The sequence below is a fragment of the Daphnia pulex genome, chromosome 2 (assembly GCF_021134715.1).
Source record: "Daphnia pulex isolate KAP4 chromosome 2, ASM2113471v1".
Classification (NCBI taxonomy): Eukaryota; Metazoa; Arthropoda; class Branchiopoda; order Diplostraca; family Daphniidae; genus Daphnia; species Daphnia pulex.
The window spans coordinates 12,305,855-12,323,981 of record NC_060018.1 but is presented as its reverse complement, the minus strand read 5'-3'; the positions used below and the strand labels follow the sequence as shown (position 1 = coordinate 12,323,981).

Sequence of the window (18,127 nt, the reverse complement as noted above, 5' to 3'; positions counted from 1 at the left end):
AAATCTAGCGGCATTTTTAAAAAGGGAACTTGAGACATGGCAGCGCGCGTTCCGCGCTCGATCATATTGTATGCAAATCTTGCTATTGTTTTCTCTGTTCTAATCTTACAACAACATTGTGTATATTTCCATGAATATTTCTTTCAATTTACGTACCGTATCAGTTCATAGTGTACCAATTACTTCATTTCAATGCGGATTTTTGTAGATAAGTAACAATAACGCTCCAATTTTAGTTTATTTTCTTTCACACTTGTATCTGTCATTTAGGGAGATAATAGGCGAGATTTCAACCCATTGTTCTCTGTTGGCTCTATGAAGCCGATTTCGCAGACAATATTTATGGATGTGATGAGAGATAGAACATCAACGTTCTTAGCCCTTTCTCCGAAATGGCGAAGTCAACAAGCGTAGCGAAGGACACAAGGAAATCGTTGGTTCAAGGCCTCTAGTCTGACAAGTAGTAGGCAAGAGGCATTTCTAGAAATTCATGGCGTATAGCCGAATACCAAAAGCGTTATAATTAACCTCTAGAGAAACTATCATTTCCACCGTTTCCATGAAGTAAGTCCACCAAAATCCTGGTGTGCTTCATGTTATCATTCATGAGTAACAGCTGCTACGACGCACTATACAAGTTCAGGACTGGGGAGTCAGACAGATGAGACATACAGTCGTGAACCGATCTTTAAATATTCATTTGTAGAATTTCCTTCTATTTTGTCAGTTTGATGAAATTTTAGTGCCCTAATTGGTTGATCCAACTGTAAATATCATTCAAAATGCCCATAGTGAAAATTGTGAAACCTCTTTTTAAATTGTGCATCAAAAGCATTAGCACAAATTTAGAAATCAGTGATTGCGTGGATAAGCTTAACATAGGGAATAAGCGAGATAACAACTTGGTCGGAATTTCCAAAATAAGCAATTATCCATTTATTCATCAGTTGCGTAAGTTTCTAAATAAAAAATATGTCAAGTACAATTCATCCTAAATTTAAATTTGTCTATATTTTATTTTTTATTTTTATTTCAGCCGCAGTTGTTTCAGAAGAAATTTTTAAACATCTCTGGAAAGCAGAAGAATCGCTTTATAAGAAAATGCTTCCCGAACATATTACGAATGCACCGTATTTGCATTATTTGAGGCTTTGTCCTTATTTCGAAGACTTTTTGCATTCCATCCCAAAGTTTGGAAAATTGCAAATATTGGAAATGCCCCGCACTGAAGTTGGAGATCTTTGTTTGAAACTCGTAGGAACTTACTGCCTAGATCTCAGGTGGAATTATAATTTTGTTGTTATTATCAAACAAGCTTTAAATTAATTGTTTTTTTTTACCCCTATACAATAGAGTGTTGAATGTTTTTGCTTGCAGTAAGGTGACCGATATTGGAATTCAATGGCTCTGTGTTGACGACGATAATCCTGAAACGGTGAAGGACAGACCGGGTCAATGCAAGGCAATTAAAAAATTAAATGTTTGCTTGACCAAAGTAACAGAGGAAGGAATTAAAACAGCCCTCAGGAATTTGCCCACTTTGAGTGCTATCTTCCACGAAACTAAAATCTTTCAAGTCTTGATAGAATTGACTGAAACGAGGCTGGATCAAAACCAGAAGCGCGTTCCATTCTCATTATCCAGGCTCATTGTATCTGGCCTCTTTTTATCGACTTGTTTAAGTCGTAATCTGGGGCTGACGTCGTCCATGTGCCCTTCGCTTCACAAGATAGACATGATTTTGGAGAAAGGACTCACCGATATCGACCTCCAGTGTTTAACGTCCTTAAAAATGCTCCGCGAAATCAACTTTTACAGGAAAACGGGTGAAGAAAGAGAAGATATTGACATCACTTTCGATGGCGGAGTGGCTAAACTACTGGAGGAAATAGGAAGTTCGCTGGAGAAGCTGGGTCTCTCTTGCTTTGATGTCGTCAACATTTCGACCATCATCCAATTGTGTCCCAACTTGAACTTCCTGGCCATCCATCATACTCGCGATAGCGGTAACAGGGAACTGTTGGAAAGTGAAATCGACCGATTCAAAATCGAATGGAGGAGAGAAGAAAAGCAAATGTTGAAGAACCTCGCCGTTCTTTTTTGCGGTTACAACATTCCGTCGGAACTTTTGCTCTGGCTTTTGAGCTTCCCCTCGCTGGTGGATGTCCGGCTCTTTTTTTGCGATTCGTTGACCGACGGCCTTATAGAGAAAACCGTCAAACGTCGCCATTTTCAGAATTTGAGGGTGTTGGCGCTCTTGCGTTGTCACCTGGTGACCAATAAGGGAATCGACGCATTAATGGTCGATGGTAATTTAATCAGCGAAATGTTTTTCTCTCATTGCAATCAATTGACGCTGAAGAATGTTTCCGATTGGCACAAGCTCGCCCGTAAGAAAAATTGGGAATTGTTTTTCTACATGCAAGAATCGATTACTCATGTTACGGCCAAGTTTGGTGAACGAAAATTCTGATTTTTGTTTCTGTTTAATTCTGCTGATTTTATTTCCTCCAAGTATTCATGAAATGTTGTATGTGATTGGCAATCGATATCCGCTCCAAATCATCTGATCAAATACATATGGCGACAATAGAAAAATGTGCGCGTGTTAGTATTATTGATTTAATGAATAGATAACTTTATTTGCTGTCGAGTCAATTGGGATTTGATGGCAATATCTAACATATATAGTTTCAATTGGCTATTACTTTCACTGTTATTGTCGCAACCGTTCCGGTCGGTCGCTCTCTTCATCAGTTTGCCAACAATATAAAAAAGGTTGGTTGTCAATTATTTGATTCAAATGAAATTGAACTATACCCTAAACATCCATACAATTTGTAAATATTTTAACCGCAGGATGAAATCATTTCTGTCAGTCACATTTCTGCTAATCTCAGTCGGGATAACGACGACCGTGTCCGATCCTGTGAAGGACTGGAGACAAGGCGACAACGGTAGGTCACGCTGGGCCGTGAACTGCGTATTCCGGATTCTACAAATGGATCCGATTATTGGGTCTGCTGTCGTCGTTTTAGCGACTCCAGTCTAGAGACCTATACCAGTTCAAAAGGCTTGTGTATTATGTTGAAAAAAAACGAGTTACGATTTGAAAGCTGTCACTTTTCCGCAATTGAGCGGTAGCCTCTGCGGCTACATTCCCAGTCGCACCCGTCAACCATATTAGTGAAATTGTATAACAATAAGTCTTGAACTGCCAATAAATATGAAATAACAGGACGAGGTCCATCCGTGTATTGACGTTTGTGAAGACGGGATTAGTTTTAATACAGTTAACAACATTTTCGGTCAACCGATTCGTAGACAAATTCTTCTTACAATCTGCTTAGCAGTACATTAAATAATGATTATAGTTGAAACTATTGAATCGAAAGAGCGTCGCATTTCTGCCAATTCTGGTCAGCGCTTTTAAGTTTCAAGTAAGACTTTCGGATGTGCTCCAAGAGTTTCGCCAGGGTGTCCGAGCTGATCGTGTTCTGGGCCTTCATCTGCTTGAGCTTCTTCATCTGGACGCGGAACATGTGAGTCTGCCTGGATATCAATTTGGGAATGATGGCGTGAACGGCGTCGTGATCCAGGGCTTCGCTGATGGTCTTTTTCAAATTGCTCCTCAATTCGTGAAACGCGTCGCTGGGCATGGGCCGGGCAATGCTGACGTTGTCCAAAACTGTCGGTTCCAAAATGGCCAAGTTATCTGAGATGCGCGAACTGATGTCCAGGAAGAATTCGGCCGCCTCGTTGTACACACGGGTCAACCCTGTGGTCATTTTACACGTCTCACGTTCCATCCGCACGAGACTGTCGCTACTGGTGCCATTAAACAGGGCCAGTTTTCGATTGAGATTGTCCTGATTCTCGACCAGTCTCTCGATGGCGATGGAAAGCTCATTGTCAACCTCATTCCATTTTTGAATTTGTTCTGTCAAGTTATTCAACTCGATAGTGGAGCAGTTGCTTTTCCATTTGGCGTGTTCCAGCCTGGCATTGGAATTGGCCCACTCTTGATCGGAAGGTCGCCCGAAGCAGACGGACGTCGACGTGTAAGTGATGGGCCACCAGTTCCATTCCCAACTCTCGAAGCAATTGACCGAATCGCTCCTCATTTTGAGCGATTGCCATTCATGCGAGGCCGATTCCAGTTCGGCGTTGTCTCGTTCCAAACGCAGGGCCGATTCGATGCTGGAATTCGTGACAGATTGAATGGCTTTTTCCAATTGCCTTCGGCTGTGGGCGGAGGAATGTAGATGTCCTTCGACGATGTTGATTGCGTTTTCCAGATTCATTAGCTTTTTGCCCAGCGAGCCGTTGACGACGACTTTCATCAGGTGAAACAGCTGCTCGAATTTTCTGGCAGTCGACAGGTAATGGTGGGCGATTCTCTTGGTGGATTCAGTCACGTTTCTCAACGGCTGCTCGACGAATTCGAAGAGGCGATTGGAATTCGAATAGACATCCAAGGAGCGGTAAACGTGAGTTAATTGATCGTCAACTTGGGTGGAGAGCGAATCAATTCGCTCGGCGCTGGCGTTGGCCACTCTGAAGCTGTCGACCAATTTCTTGGTGATTTTCAGCATCGACGCTTGAAATCTCTTCGAGTCTTTGGCAAATTTTCCCACCGTCACCAGCGGGAAATTCAATTGAGGAATTTGAATGGCGATTTCACCTTGGAAGGTGCACTCTTTCTTGGTGAAATCATCACTGGGCTTGACTGACAAAACTGTTCTAGTGGATTCCGTGCTATCGAGAGTCCGATTCTGCTGGTGATTCAAATGGACAACTAACGTGATCAACAACAAAATAATCCAGAGAACGCAAACGATGAGACAGACGACTCCAGTCCGTCCGCCGCACCAAGAAGAACTCGATGAACCCCTCCGTTTAGACTGACACATGCTGAAGCTGGGCGGCCACTCGATGGACTGTTTCTGGGTCGATTGCAACCAACGACAGTCCTTTTTATAACCTATGCTATTTCTCTTGTATTTACGAGTTGCCTGCTGGGTTTTGGCAACACGCCTTCACGTTTCACTCTGGCCAGCCTGATAAGCAAACCCGGTTGCTCCGTTGCTTATCCTGGATGACTGTAACATTTCCCTTGAGGCGATATCCAGCTTCGACTTACGGTCACGTTCTCAATTTCTTTTCCGGTTTGCCCAGCCCAAAGAGCTTTCAAGTTTTTCTCCTGCTCTCTCTGACAAGGGCATGAACGATGGTTGAACGGTCTGCTCCCTTTACATATAACCATACCACGAATTAAAATATAATTAACTCGTTAATTAATTTTTTTGGTTTTTTTTTCTCGTTCACGTCGACTGTGTCACGAACACGCAACACAAAGTGCGTGAAACAAATTAAATTTCGGATTGATTAAAATGTAGAAGAGAAATACAAGGAACAAATCTTGATCTCATTAAAAAGAAAGTAAATACATTTTCACGAGTACAAAATTAATAGCTTAATGAAGGGAATTCGAAACAAGATATCAAAATTTTGTTTCTGAAAAACCCTTAACTCGGGAGATCCCCGAAATCCCAATCTATAAGTTCAATCTTCTGTTCAATAAACGGGGATCGACAATAAATTTATTTTATTGCGTTTCAAGTAAAAGTATTCTTGTTAACTTTGTTAAATAAATTTTAGGAGAAAACGAAAGAAAAAAGGAAAATGTCTTGATGAATTCTAGTGGGGGGGGGGGGTGATTTTTCTTTGCATCATTTTTACCTGTTTTCCAACCAGAACTAGATCTAGAACACGCATATTTGGAAAGGTAAAACGTTTACAAGAAAAAGTAATGAAAATATTTTTAGTGTAAATTTTTGTTGAAGTTGTAGGTCCTGTGGCCCAATGGATAAGGCGCTTGCCTACGGAGCAAGAGATTCCAGGTTCGATCCCTGGCAGGATCGAGACAAATGAATAACTGTGGAAATTTCTCAGTGAATTTAACCTTTCGTCGTATTTTACAGAACAAATGGCAAAGTTAATTGGTGATAGCTTCATTAGTTATAACTTGGACAGGAATCAACACAGCCACTATATACTTCGAAAACCTGGATTTCATTTGAATATTGGGCGTGCCCGCATTGGCAAGTCTGTTTTATGAGCGGGTGAAACTGATTAGAGAGAAATGACCCTGGCCGCCCTTTTGGGACATTTCATTGGCTTTGCTTCAAAACTGAATAAAATTGTTTGATTATTTTTTTTGCCGACCAGCAGCTATTTTTTTTTTTTACTATTATTTGTCGCAACCGACTAAGCGACTCGGTGACTGTGACGGCCTTGTGCGAAAACCCTGTTCAATACATACATGGTCTGCGATTGGCTCATTGTGCTTTGACGAGCATCGACGAAATGTTTTTCCAACAAAGAGCTCGCATCAAATGTGGAAATCCCCCTTCACGGTTCACGCAGAATTAATGAAATTTTTCGAAAGGTATGATAGTGTTGTTTGTGCCCTCGTGATAAATCGACGTAAGTAGCTAGCAGCCTGTTTAGCAGGTTCTTATCGAGAGGTAAAAAGGAGATCGACATACAAAAAACTAAAAAAAACAAAACACGTCTTACAAACATTTCCAAAAGAGGAAAATAAAATAATCGACAAAATTCAATGTTAATTCTTGGTGAATTTTTAAATTAAAATTAATTCGTTATTTATGTTTTTTTTTTGTTATTGGTGGTTCACATTTTTCCATCACCCAAAATAGGACTTTTGATTTGGGCAAGAAACATGGTTTCAACTCAATTATGCCGATTTGTTTCATATTACATATTCACATTTCTTTTTAATTTGTTATTTACTTTAATTTTCACTTTACATGTATGTAACGCGAAACCTTTACTTATTTATGAAAAGTTCCGTCAAGACTTCTGCCTATGCTGCAATTGCCGCATTCCATGCACCGGTAGAAATCGTGAAAAAGGCTTTACGAGGAAGCAAATTAGAAGATTACAAAAGAAAAGTACAGCATCATGCAGGATGTGTGTGTTACAAAAGAATATGGAAATGATGGAATCTATGTGTATGTATTAACCATGTATGCATCATCAATTGAAAATTAGTATAAATAAAATTACTCCCGTCATTTACCAACAATTTTATAAAAAAAAATTATTTCTTTTAGTCACGAAAAGAGGGCGTTGGCGAGGCGGGAATAAAATAAAGAAGCACGCGGTGAAGTTATCTGTCCCCAGATGGAGTCTGAAGAACATTTTAACATGTGATCATGATGTTGATGATTTTCAATGGCGCTAGTTTTAACAGCACAATTGAATCCATTTTTGTTGGTTTCGTGAACAATAAATTCTCCTGTGAACAAAGAAAAAGTACTGAACAAAGTCATGTTCGATTAAAGAAGCCATTTTTCTGCGAATGTAACATGCCATGGTTTTTGGTGCGCGTGATAATGGCTGGCAGTCCTGGCACACTCAGCAGCATGCATAAGCCACCACGTGTTTTCGTAAGGCGTAGGAAACGCAAAGTGTAAAATACCTCGTACTCTATCCTTATTCTACATCTAATTCAGCATATTTATTCACATTAACAGTTTCAAGTGGCCATGTTTCATTCTCTGCTGGGTTTCAAGCATGGCTTATCGTAACTTTCATGGCATGACTAGCTCTCAGGTGCATAGAAAAAAAAACTTGGACCGTCTCATCAAGTTAATTCAACATGCTGCTTGATGCTCTTTCTGCTCAATTTGCTCAACTTTCCTGTGATGGACCACATCATCTTTCTATCGAACACCAGCTCAATTCCCCAACACCATGTGCTCATCATCAGATCACCAAGGCAGCGAGCTTCAGGTTGCAGCATCTTTCTGTGGAAGAAGGTAGGATAACCTCACATAATATTAATTGGTTGCTTCTATTCTAGATGTGTGGCCTTTCCCTGCTTTAATGCCACACCCTTCATTTCACTTCGTGATTTTTTCTTTGACTCGCCGCGAAACATTTTTTGTTGGAACTGTTTTTAGCCTTGAATTCTCATTCGTGGCAAACATTTCGCCATCCACATTTTAAGATGCTCTGATCGCGATCGAAGTAGTGCTAAAATTAGACCACTGATACACCAGTCAAACTACGTTTTAATTTAACATTAAACTGGTTTCCACCTGAATTTAGAAAATTATCCCAAGGAAACGTTGAAATCGTGTTTTTAAAATATATCAGTTCCCAAACAAAGTTGTAAATCACTGAGAAGTTCAAACTGATCTCTTTTTGGATTTTGGTAAAATTATTTCTTTTTAATTTGATGGAATAATTTAATTCAAAAACACGACAAACTTCTCCACCTATTTTTTCTTGGAATTCTTCGGTTATGCCTTTTGCTTTATTAAGTAATAGTCGAGACCAGTTCTGCGTTATTGTTGACAGCGTGCGTTTGATGTAGAATGCTTGATTGCGCAACTTTTGCCTTATTCGTGACTGGAATAATTTGATACCGTAGACAATTTTGGTCTTCCCATTCATTCAAAATCAATCACGAAAATTCACGAAAATCCATGTCCATGTCGTTTCCGGCTACTAGGTGGCGTGGCAGTCGCGGAAATCGAATCGAACAACTCTCAATTCGATTCGCCGATTCAAATTCGCCTGTTGAAACAAAAAAAAATGTATCGCTTCTCTTTTAAGTGTCCCCTTAACGAAGAAATGGATTCCGTGTGAATCGAACTTAATTCCCTTTATCGAGGTGAATCACCAAGGCTGAGAAATTGAAAACAGCGCGCCACTAAAAAACGACCGAAAAGTTTTTCGAGACGCAGTTATGGGTTGGGTTTTTAAAACAAAAAGTGAATAGGAGAACCCCTGCGTGATGGATTAGGTAACAGAGTAGATGGGATTTAGATTGGCGTCGGCGGCGGTCGACTCTGTGGTGCAGTTACGAAAACAAAAAAGGAAAAAAAAAGCAACACGTTGGGTGCCCTTCGTCTGGTGGGGGATGTGTGTGAGGGGAGTCTCGAATGGATATGGAAGCAAGGACCCAATATACAACATATCTTTAACGACATCCGATACACAGAGAGAGAGAGAGAGAGCCCCCAGTGATTAGGTTGTAAGTGAGTAGCCCCCTGTTGGAGATGGTGGCCGGGGCCATCAGCCAAGGGCCAAGAATCTATCAATTCCAATAGTATAGTCATAGCACAAGGCATTTTGTTCGGCGTTGATGGCGTGGTGTGTCGAGCTCGTTCACACGACGGACGGACGGCCAATGCGCGGCCTTGTTGTTGTTGGCTGGCGACTGGGACGGACTGGGTCATCGCCGGCGATTAGCCCCTTGGTATCATCAGACTCTCTTGGTTTTTGTTTTGTCATTTCTGTTTTTGTTGCGAAAACTTCAGATATTTTTTTTTTATTATGAAAGTCTGATAAAATTGAGATTATGGCTCCCATTTGTTGGACGAACTTTGCAGCCCCAGTCGGTAACTATATCTATCCGCTGTTGCAATAGCGAAATCCAATCCAAAACTAACGACTTAACGACTCGCTTCTCCCCAACCCATGCCGAGATAAAATAAGATGCGACGTGAACTTGTTGCGGGATTTGTCGCCCGCAATCTTTGTCTCTCTCTGCGTGAAAACGAATCAGACCGGCAACTCTTTTTATCCCATAAAACGCCGAAAATCAAGTTGAATCTACCGCCGGTCGGTTCGGGATCAACTGGTTCTCGGCGGCGTGTTCATATGCGCAGTTTTTTTCTCTTTGAAAGAAATCTTCCGTTTGAGAGAACCATGAAATGGAGATGACATTGAATGAGAAACTCTACGACGTATACCAACGAACGAAACGACTGGGTGACCTCGCCAAAACAGAGAGAGATGAGCTGAATCGGCAAAATTGATTCTGTGTGAGAGAGAGAGAGATGTAGTCAACGACACTCGAGAACTTTACTACACCAGACAACACAACACACAAGGGTCCTCGACAGATTTGTTCTTGTTTCCAATGAGCTAGGAGATGGGGGGAGAGAGAGAAGTTGCCCGGAGAACGTTAGATGGTCATCAAGTTACGGTGGCAGCAGCAGCCCCGGTTCGACGATGATTGCCGGCTGCCTTGGAGAACAGTTATAGGTCGGGGCTGCTCATGTTTAAGAGCAGCATTTTCAACATGATGTACCCGTTTAAATCAATGTTGTTGTTTAACCCCGGCCTCTTATCGAACCCGGCAGTTGTACTCTGGCGTGTACATTGTCCCTCCCCCCCACTTACATACTCGATGGGAAAAAAAGAAAATTTGTTTTTATCTATCAGGTCGGCGATATGGTGGACTATTCATTGATTTTTGCAGTTATCTCTTGTAGCGAGTGAGGGAGAAAACCGACTCGAGTTGATGATGATGATGAAACTTTGTGTGTGAGAAATGTCTTTTGGGGTTGAAAAGATATGGACGAGAAGAGAGAGCCCCCCTCTCAGTTTGAACAAGCCGTAGGAGATCCTTAAAGGCGCGCTATATTTGAACAGAGCTGCAAAACACACCAGTCGCGAGCTGGTGTATGTGCTGCGGTGCTCTATATATACAGCGTGTCTCAGACTCCTACTGCGTGCATGTAGATTAGGTTTTTCTCGGGGTGTCTACTACTGAGGCTCCCTTTTTTCTCTCTCGATACGTTTGTAAGTTACTTCTTGGGCTCCCTTTTTCTTTCCTGTCCTTGCTCAGAGATGCCGACCGTACGATAAAACAAAACTTTTGGGTTCCGTCTTTTCTATATTCTTTTTGAAAATGTTTTGTGTGTCCTTCTCCCCCCTACATCTTCTTATAGGCAGGTTTGTTTTTGTTTCAATGGATGTCTTATCAGGAGACAGATCTGTCTCCTAGACGGATCTATAGGAAGAAGAGAAAAAAACAGGAGACAGACTAGACGCGCGTGGAACGTGGAATCCTTGGATATCTTTCGGGGTGAATGCGGAAAATAAGACTGGCAGCTCTCGATCTAGAGCTAGCAGAGATATGTGTCGATACATCTAGCTGCGAAAGGGAATAATGCCAACCGACAGGATTCTATTTCGTTTCTTCTTCTTCTCATGTGTGAATCGATTCCAGCACCTTATTCGTACACACTCTAATTAGATGCACACATATGCATCACAGTTTCTTTTTTTTTCTTTGAAAATTTTTTGACTGATGGTTGCCGATTGACAAATTCTAGAGGGATCAATTGTTTTACCGCGTCCTTCACCTTTTTCATTTTTTGTTTCAATTCCCTGGAGTTTCGAGTCCAATCCGACAAATTTCCAGGACTTTTTTTGGTGGGGGGAATGGACTTAATTGGAGGTATTTTTTGAAGGTTATATATAAGCTTGGAAGGAAGCGTCTTCGTGGAAAAGCCACATTCACTTTTATTTAATTTCTACCGAGTATAAGACGGCAATTTAATCTCTTGGACGTCTGGAAACGTTGGCGCGATTGCACCATCATCCCATCCGCCACCTTACTCGTCGGTTTTTCCGAGTTGTCTTTTGTCCATTCTCATTTCCCTTTTTTTCCGTATTGAATGCATATCTTTCTCTCATCTGCCGGGGGGGGGGGGATTTGACAGGCACATGTGGCATAACACTCGCACAGGTGAGCAACATTAGCCTGTTCGCCTCAATAATAAAACCATAGTGGCATATCGCACACTGTTTCCGGTTATTTTTTCTAGGTTTGCAGAGTTCATTTGAGGTGCGTAGGTAGTTAGCACTAGGTTGGGCCGCCATCCCCATGAATTGGACAATGCGACAGCCAGAAAAGGAGAGATTGATAAATTGACATGTCAGACAGACCAGAAGTTGGTAGGAGGAGAAAGGAGTACGGTAAAAAAAAGTAGATATTTGTGAGTGTGACACCTGTCTAGGGCTATCATGAAAACGAGGGGGGAGGAAAAGGCTGGACACTCGATTGGAACAGGTGTCGGTTGTAAATGTCTGACAAACTCGCCAAAAAGGAGGGTAAACGGTGTGTCTGCGTGTACTATACCGACCAGTATAGTAGGGCAGTATAATACGATAGTATGTGTTACACTCAATATAACCAACAATTTACCAACACCGCACACTTTTACTGGAATATTCAATTGTATCGTCGTACGTTACACCATTTTCCTCCTTTTTTTCCCCCGTTTGTCTGTCTGTCTGCAGGGACAGATGATGAAAATGCCGAGGTTGACAAAAGAGGATGCCCCCTTCTTATTTTTCTTTGAAAAAAAAAAATGAAAAAGAAAAAGACACAAGTGAGATAAAAAGGAGGATTGGATGATGTGGACAGGTGTGTTGCCTCTATGCAGCAGACGTTTTCTCCCATTTTATTTTTGGCAGGTAAGAGCTTCTTGACACTCGAGAGGCTCGTTCCTTGATCCCTAGCTGCTTCCACTCCATTCTGGTAATAGGCGAGCGTATATGACAAAAATAAAATCAAAAAGATAAGCCAATCCATCAACGGAGACAAGGTCATTTCTTCTTCTTAACTTTCCCCTTGAAAATGATAACCTAACGAATATTCAAAAAGAAACAAAAAATCTCTGTGCTGCTGCCTTTTGCCTAAAGAGGGAAATCGATCACAATGAAGAGGGGCTACTGTCATTCCTTTCGCCCTCCATCTACCGAACCCGAAGGTTGGTAATTGTATATCTGCATCTATCATGACTGGGAAATCTTAATTGGCAATAAATGGGAGAGACGGAGAGAGAGAAAGCAGACGATTGTCAGCAGAGACCAACAGTTATTTTTGGCTTGTGCCGGACCTTTTTTTTTTTACTTTCCAACGCCCTCGGTCCCACCCCACTTGAAAGAGCAGCAGCTGCCCATAATAATTTTCGCTTGCGCCGTCGAATAATAATCTCACAATAACACACACACACAACAACAAACCACCCGTAGGAGCGGCGGACCGCTAGGGGAGGACACGGGGCATTTATTAATCGTTCTCTATTTCTTTTTTTATTACATCACTGAAGAGGAGGACGAAGGTTGTGGGGTACAATTGCGAGAGCAATCCAACAACACACACATAAAGTTCATAAAGTCAACAAAAAAATATGAGGGGATGAAAAATTGTCGTTAGAATTCGATGGCCACCCAGAGCGAAAAATAAAATAAAAGAAGCCAAAGAGAGCTAAACAAGACAACACCTGAGATACGAAATACTCTAGTCCCACTGGGGTTTGGTAGCCAGTAAAAAAACTATTAATATTTTTATTATTATTTGGACTAGAAAAGGGACGACAACAGTTTGACCCTTTTTTACTTTTTTGTGGCTTTTTTTTTTCATTCCGGCCAAATGGAAAGCATATGCCCGAATAAATCAAGTGAAAAACTAAAGCGCATTTCTCGAGCATCTTCTTCTCCTTGTTGTTTGTTTCCAAAAGTCGAAAAGAATTTCGTCGCTAACAAATTAGCTCAGACGCTTGTCAAGACACTCCTCCTTCGGCTGTCCTCTCCCAGGTTTTTTTTGGTATTTTCCAACTTTTCAACATTCATTTTCGTGTGAGAGGCTATCCGTTGGTCTTCCCCCCACCCGTCATTCGACTTCACTTTGGTGCATGCATCTCTTATCGTCTTTAATGAGCCTCCCACGACATGGAGGAGAAGAACCCCCCCATCTCTCAGAAGTCATTAACTTTTGCTCCGTACACTCTGTGAGAGAGACTCCCGAGCATATAACTTGACCTTCTGTGTTATCTGTCATCAATTACAGCCGCTCTCTCCGGGGTTAGAAATTTTAAGTCAATATACGTAGGCCACAACACTTACTACACTTGCTACTGCTACTACTACCACTATTCAAACAAAAGCGATATGGGTCGTCTACGAAACATATATTTCTTGATTCCTTGTTTGTTATCGTTGTCTAATGAATAAAAAGAACATTTTTTTTTGGCCAGCCAGCCAACACACAATCAGATGACATTAATCAGCCGCGCTCAGATGGAATTGTGCGCAAATGTATGATGGTTGTGCGGGTTTTTCTATGTGTGTGTCTGGATGTGCAAGCCCGTATGTTTGCGATTGCCACAATAATTTTAGCAGCCACTAGTGAAAGAAGAAACTTATTTTTTTCCTCTTTCTTTCTGTAGCCTGTGAATGTCATACGAGTTGAAGGAGGGAGAGAGATATAACTTGATCTCTCCGATATCGTGATGGATGATGACACTAGGGCTAGAAGAATCGTTTGTCCTTTGCCGATTTTTTCTTCTTGCACCCCCTAAAAGAAGATGAAGAAGAAGAAGATGCTGGGCATATGTGTGTGTGTTGTTATACGAAGACTTTTGAAAAGAAAGGTCGGCAAGGTTATCGACTCCTCCCACCGAGCTAGCAACTTTCTCTCGGCTGTAACCGAACCGAATTTAAAACCTCCGCGTAGTACAATTTTCGCTGGGCCCCCCTTTTTTTTGTGTCTTTGCTCTCCTTATATTTGGGCGTTTACAAGTGAAATACTAGAACATGGAATTTCACCAGAGTTGCTCGGCCTGATGATTCACGATAAAAAAAAAGAAAAAAAATCAAGTTACATTTTTTTTTTTTTTGCCTTTTTAAAAAAAAAGATTTGTCCTTTTTATTTCTTGTAATATTATTTAAAAAAATTTCCCACTGGAGGGAGACAAGTCAATGGGACTGTGCCCCCGTTACGTCTTTGGTCGTCCGCCATCTGTTGTTGTATCTCGTCTGTTTCACTTTATTTGGTTATTTTCACACTGTTTCTCTCATCTCATCATTTGTGTGATTTTTTTGAGATTCTCTTCTGGAGGGGGTTTACTTTTTTATTTTCTCCATTTGGGGCTTTGAGGGGCAGACAAGAGGGATGGGGGAGTGAGCTGCGTTTGTTATATTGTTTTAGATTTCTTTCTGGTATATAGAAATGTTAGAGCCGAGCTCATCCGAGACGTGCGGAACGGATGAGGTAATTGGTGGAAAAAAGAAGAAGACAACAGGTGCCAGCCGCACCGAAGGGGGGCCGAGAGGGGAAGCTCTGGGTGTGTTTTTTCTGGACATCATCCGCCCCCTGAAACAAAAAAAAAATAACCAAACTAACTTTTTTTAAAAATCGAAGAAGGAAGAAGAAAAAAGGGTAAATAATAATAACAGCCCGTGAAGTAGCCGCCAAAGTCATATACACCTCGAGTTAACAATAGATGAAAATAGATTAGGCCTCTCTCGCCCAAATTGGTGGTTTGTCGAAATTGAATTGAATTTCATTAGACTTTTGCACGAGATGGAAGAAGAAGAAGATTTATTTATCCGAATCGATCCACATTCTATATTGGAGATTGTTAACACAAATCGACCGTATCTGATGATGTGCTACCCCTGTGAATCAGTTCGTTAAAAAAGAAAAGAATGGAATATGATTCATCTTTCTCCGCTGGATTCCGTCCGCTTCCGTGAAGCGGAATGGATTTCCCCCTTACCAAAAAAGTGCCCTGTCGCGTCACTGTCGATCCTTATTTGATATCGTCCATCATCAGAGAAACTAGACGGTTGCCGCCCACACAATATCTATAAGGTCTCTCTCTCTCGCTGGGTGCACTCTGCTGTGCATACCTGTGGGAGAAGAAATAAAAGCAGTGCACACCTCTTGTTTGTTGAATAGAACGAAAATCAACTTGATGGTTTTCTGCTTGGAGAGAGAGAGAGAGAGAGGGGGGAACTTGAATTTTTCCCGCTGAATCATTCCACAGTGGCGGCAGGTCGGATGGCCATGAATGGGAAGAAAAAGGGACTTTTTTTCTTTTCTTGTATGTAGCGAGTGACCCTGGGTCCAGGTCCCAATATCACACTCTTTGGCGCTCCTATGGGCCCCAGTGTATCTTTGTTGTTTCCGTTGGGAGAACCCGAAATCTGAAGAATGAGAGTAGAAATTTCGCCGGTAGAAGAAGAAGAAACTGCTTCTTCCCTTTTTGTTGTGTGTCTGTCCATTCAATGGAAGGAAAAAAAACCATTGAAGAAGAAGGGACAAATACCAATTTTGTATGTAGGAATGGCCGTTGTGCGGTCAGAATTCTTTTTCACATGGACGAAAATGGCGATAAGACTTCTTCTTTTCAAATTCGTCTTAGGTCGTTTTTCTTTCTTGAAATAAAAGATGCGAGGTGAAGTTTCTTAAAGCTCAGGAAACTTTTGGGGTTCATCAGAAACTCTGCAGGGATCAACTCGGTTTCCTACAGTTTATTTTTTAGTATCCGCTTCTCTTTTTTTGTGTGTGTGTGTGTTCATTCTCTTATTTTGTTTCATTACCGGAAGGACCTTATGACCGCCCCGGTTATGTATACTATTGAATGAAACTGCCCCCACCAACACACACACACACACAACAAAGCAATCGTTATAATGTCTACTATACTCTGGGGCCATCAATTTCCAACCTTGTGAATGAGTCGTTTGCAATCGTTTCTACTCAACAGAGTAATAATAGAGCCTTTTTTTTCTTCTTCTCTCGATCTTTGTCCGAAAGTCGTAAAAGAAAAAAAACACAGTATACACACGTACGTGTCCGTGGACAATTTGCCATCACTTAGTGTATGTTTGTTGCTAATAAAAGAAAGGTGTTGGGGGGGTTTGAAAAAAAAAATGAAACATGTGTGTGCAAGTATGTCTTTTTCTCTCCGGAGGGCCGTAAAACATTTATTTTTCAGCTACTACTTTAACACTTGTTGTACAGAGCTATAGGGGGATGATCCCGATGGATAGGTGTAGAAAGGGATCCATCAACGACTCTGATATGGACGGTTGGACACAATGGCGAACAAGAGTGTAAACATTCGGCTGCTGCTGGTGTGGTCCCCCTTTTTTCTTCCTATACTGGATGGTATATTACTGATTGCCGTACTAATTAAACACCTGCCCTGGACTGTGTCGAGCATCTGGTTCTATCAATAGATAAATCCCAACCCCCCTTGGAAAAATGTTTCATAGAAAGATCAACATGGGCCTCTTGGATGATGATGGAAGAGTTGTTGTTTCTCTCTTCTTCCATCTGAACATTTCTGGGCCCTTGGGGTGTCCTGTTGTTGCATTTTGGACATCGGAGGAGGAATAATAAATGCGGCCGGGGCTGTACACAAAAGTGTGTGTGTGTGCCTATTTGGGCATGAATATTTCGGGGAGGGATATTTACCTGATGGATTGATTGATAGGCTGAGGTCTATAGTCTCCCAAGAAAAAAAAAAAATTTTATTTCTTTTTTTCTTTTCAAGCTTTTTGATTTTTCACACATGATTTTTTCCAACCGTCTCCTGTGTGTAGTAGTAGCTCTCTGACTTTGGTTGCTAAGGGGTCGTCGGGTACAAAGGTCGGTCACATTTCTTTCCTATACGGGGTTTCATTTTTACTATGATTTCGAATATCTCTCTGCTTGTGTGTGTGTGTGTGTGCTGTTTGACGTTGTTGAATAAACAAGGCGTGGCAAGCCAACGAGAGAGTGAACAATTTTTTCTTATCGGACAAGGACCCCATTCGCATCCCCTCTGTTAACCTTCAGAGCTTCACTGACCGCATATTTGTGTTTTTAAGTTCAACACACACACACAGAGAAAGTCTACAGGCGGACAGATTACGTGCAAACACACTAAATCCAATCTAACCTGAACCCCCCGCGCTCGAAACCCCTACACTCTGCGCTTGTCAATCAATAACTGCGAATCGAATTATATAGCCTTGGCCAAAAGCGAAAATTGTGGGCGGGAAATTTGAAAAATCAAATTTGCCAGTCACACACATTTCATTTTTTTTTTTCAAATATTCCGCCTCTTTTTTATTTTTGTTTGACAGTTTTTGAAAATGTCTCGAGTTTTTGTTGTCGTCCAAGCAAATGTCAATATTGACGCGGGACTTAGGGAGTCATGGGGACTTGGATATGGAAGAAGTTGTGACAGACGTGGGATCAAAAACCACGGCGCTTAGTTCCGGTCCATAGTCTCCCGTATTTTCTCTCGACAGAAAAGTCTCACCCCAAAAAAATAAAAGAAGAGCTTGTGCATCATCTCTAATGCTCTAGATTTGTTACCCTAGTCCGTAACTTTTGCCTTATAGCTCTGAGAGTTCTTGCGACAACTACCGGGATATGATATAAATCGCTCCGCACGGAGATAACTCCCGAGAAAGTGGAGAAATGTTTCTTAAAAAAAAAGCTTGGCGCCCA

At 41.5% G+C, this 18,127-nt stretch overlaps 2 protein-coding genes and 1 non-coding gene across 3 annotated transcripts in view; all 3 read left to right on the top strand.

Annotated features, from left to right (window-relative positions):
- Positions 1-32: 32 nt before the first annotated feature.
- LOC124209904 lies at positions 33-2,598 on the top strand. Its single transcript, XM_046608150.1, has 3 exons — positions 33-951; positions 1,037-1,280; positions 1,354-2,598. Exons 1-3 carry the CDS (start codon positions 783-785, stop codon positions 2,471-2,473), a joined length of 1,533 nt encoding a protein of 510 aa, XP_046464106.1. The 5' UTR covers positions 33-782; the 3' UTR covers positions 2,474-2,598.
- A 3,253-nt stretch (positions 2,599-5,851) lies between these two features.
- Positions 5,852-5,924, top strand: Trnar-acg. The gene has a single exon. It is a non-coding gene; the product is annotated as a tRNA-Arg (tRNA).
- A 1,308-nt stretch (positions 5,925-7,232) lies between these two features.
- The window catches only part of LOC124207567 (uncharacterized protein DDB_G0271670-like), a 35,375-nt gene continuing 24,480 nt past the window's right edge, over positions 7,233-18,127 (top strand). Inside the window, exon 1 of the mRNA XM_046605115.1 lies at positions 7,233-7,847. The gene's annotated coding sequence lies outside the window, so the exon portion shown is untranslated. The remainder of the gene's footprint in view (positions 7,848-18,127) is intronic.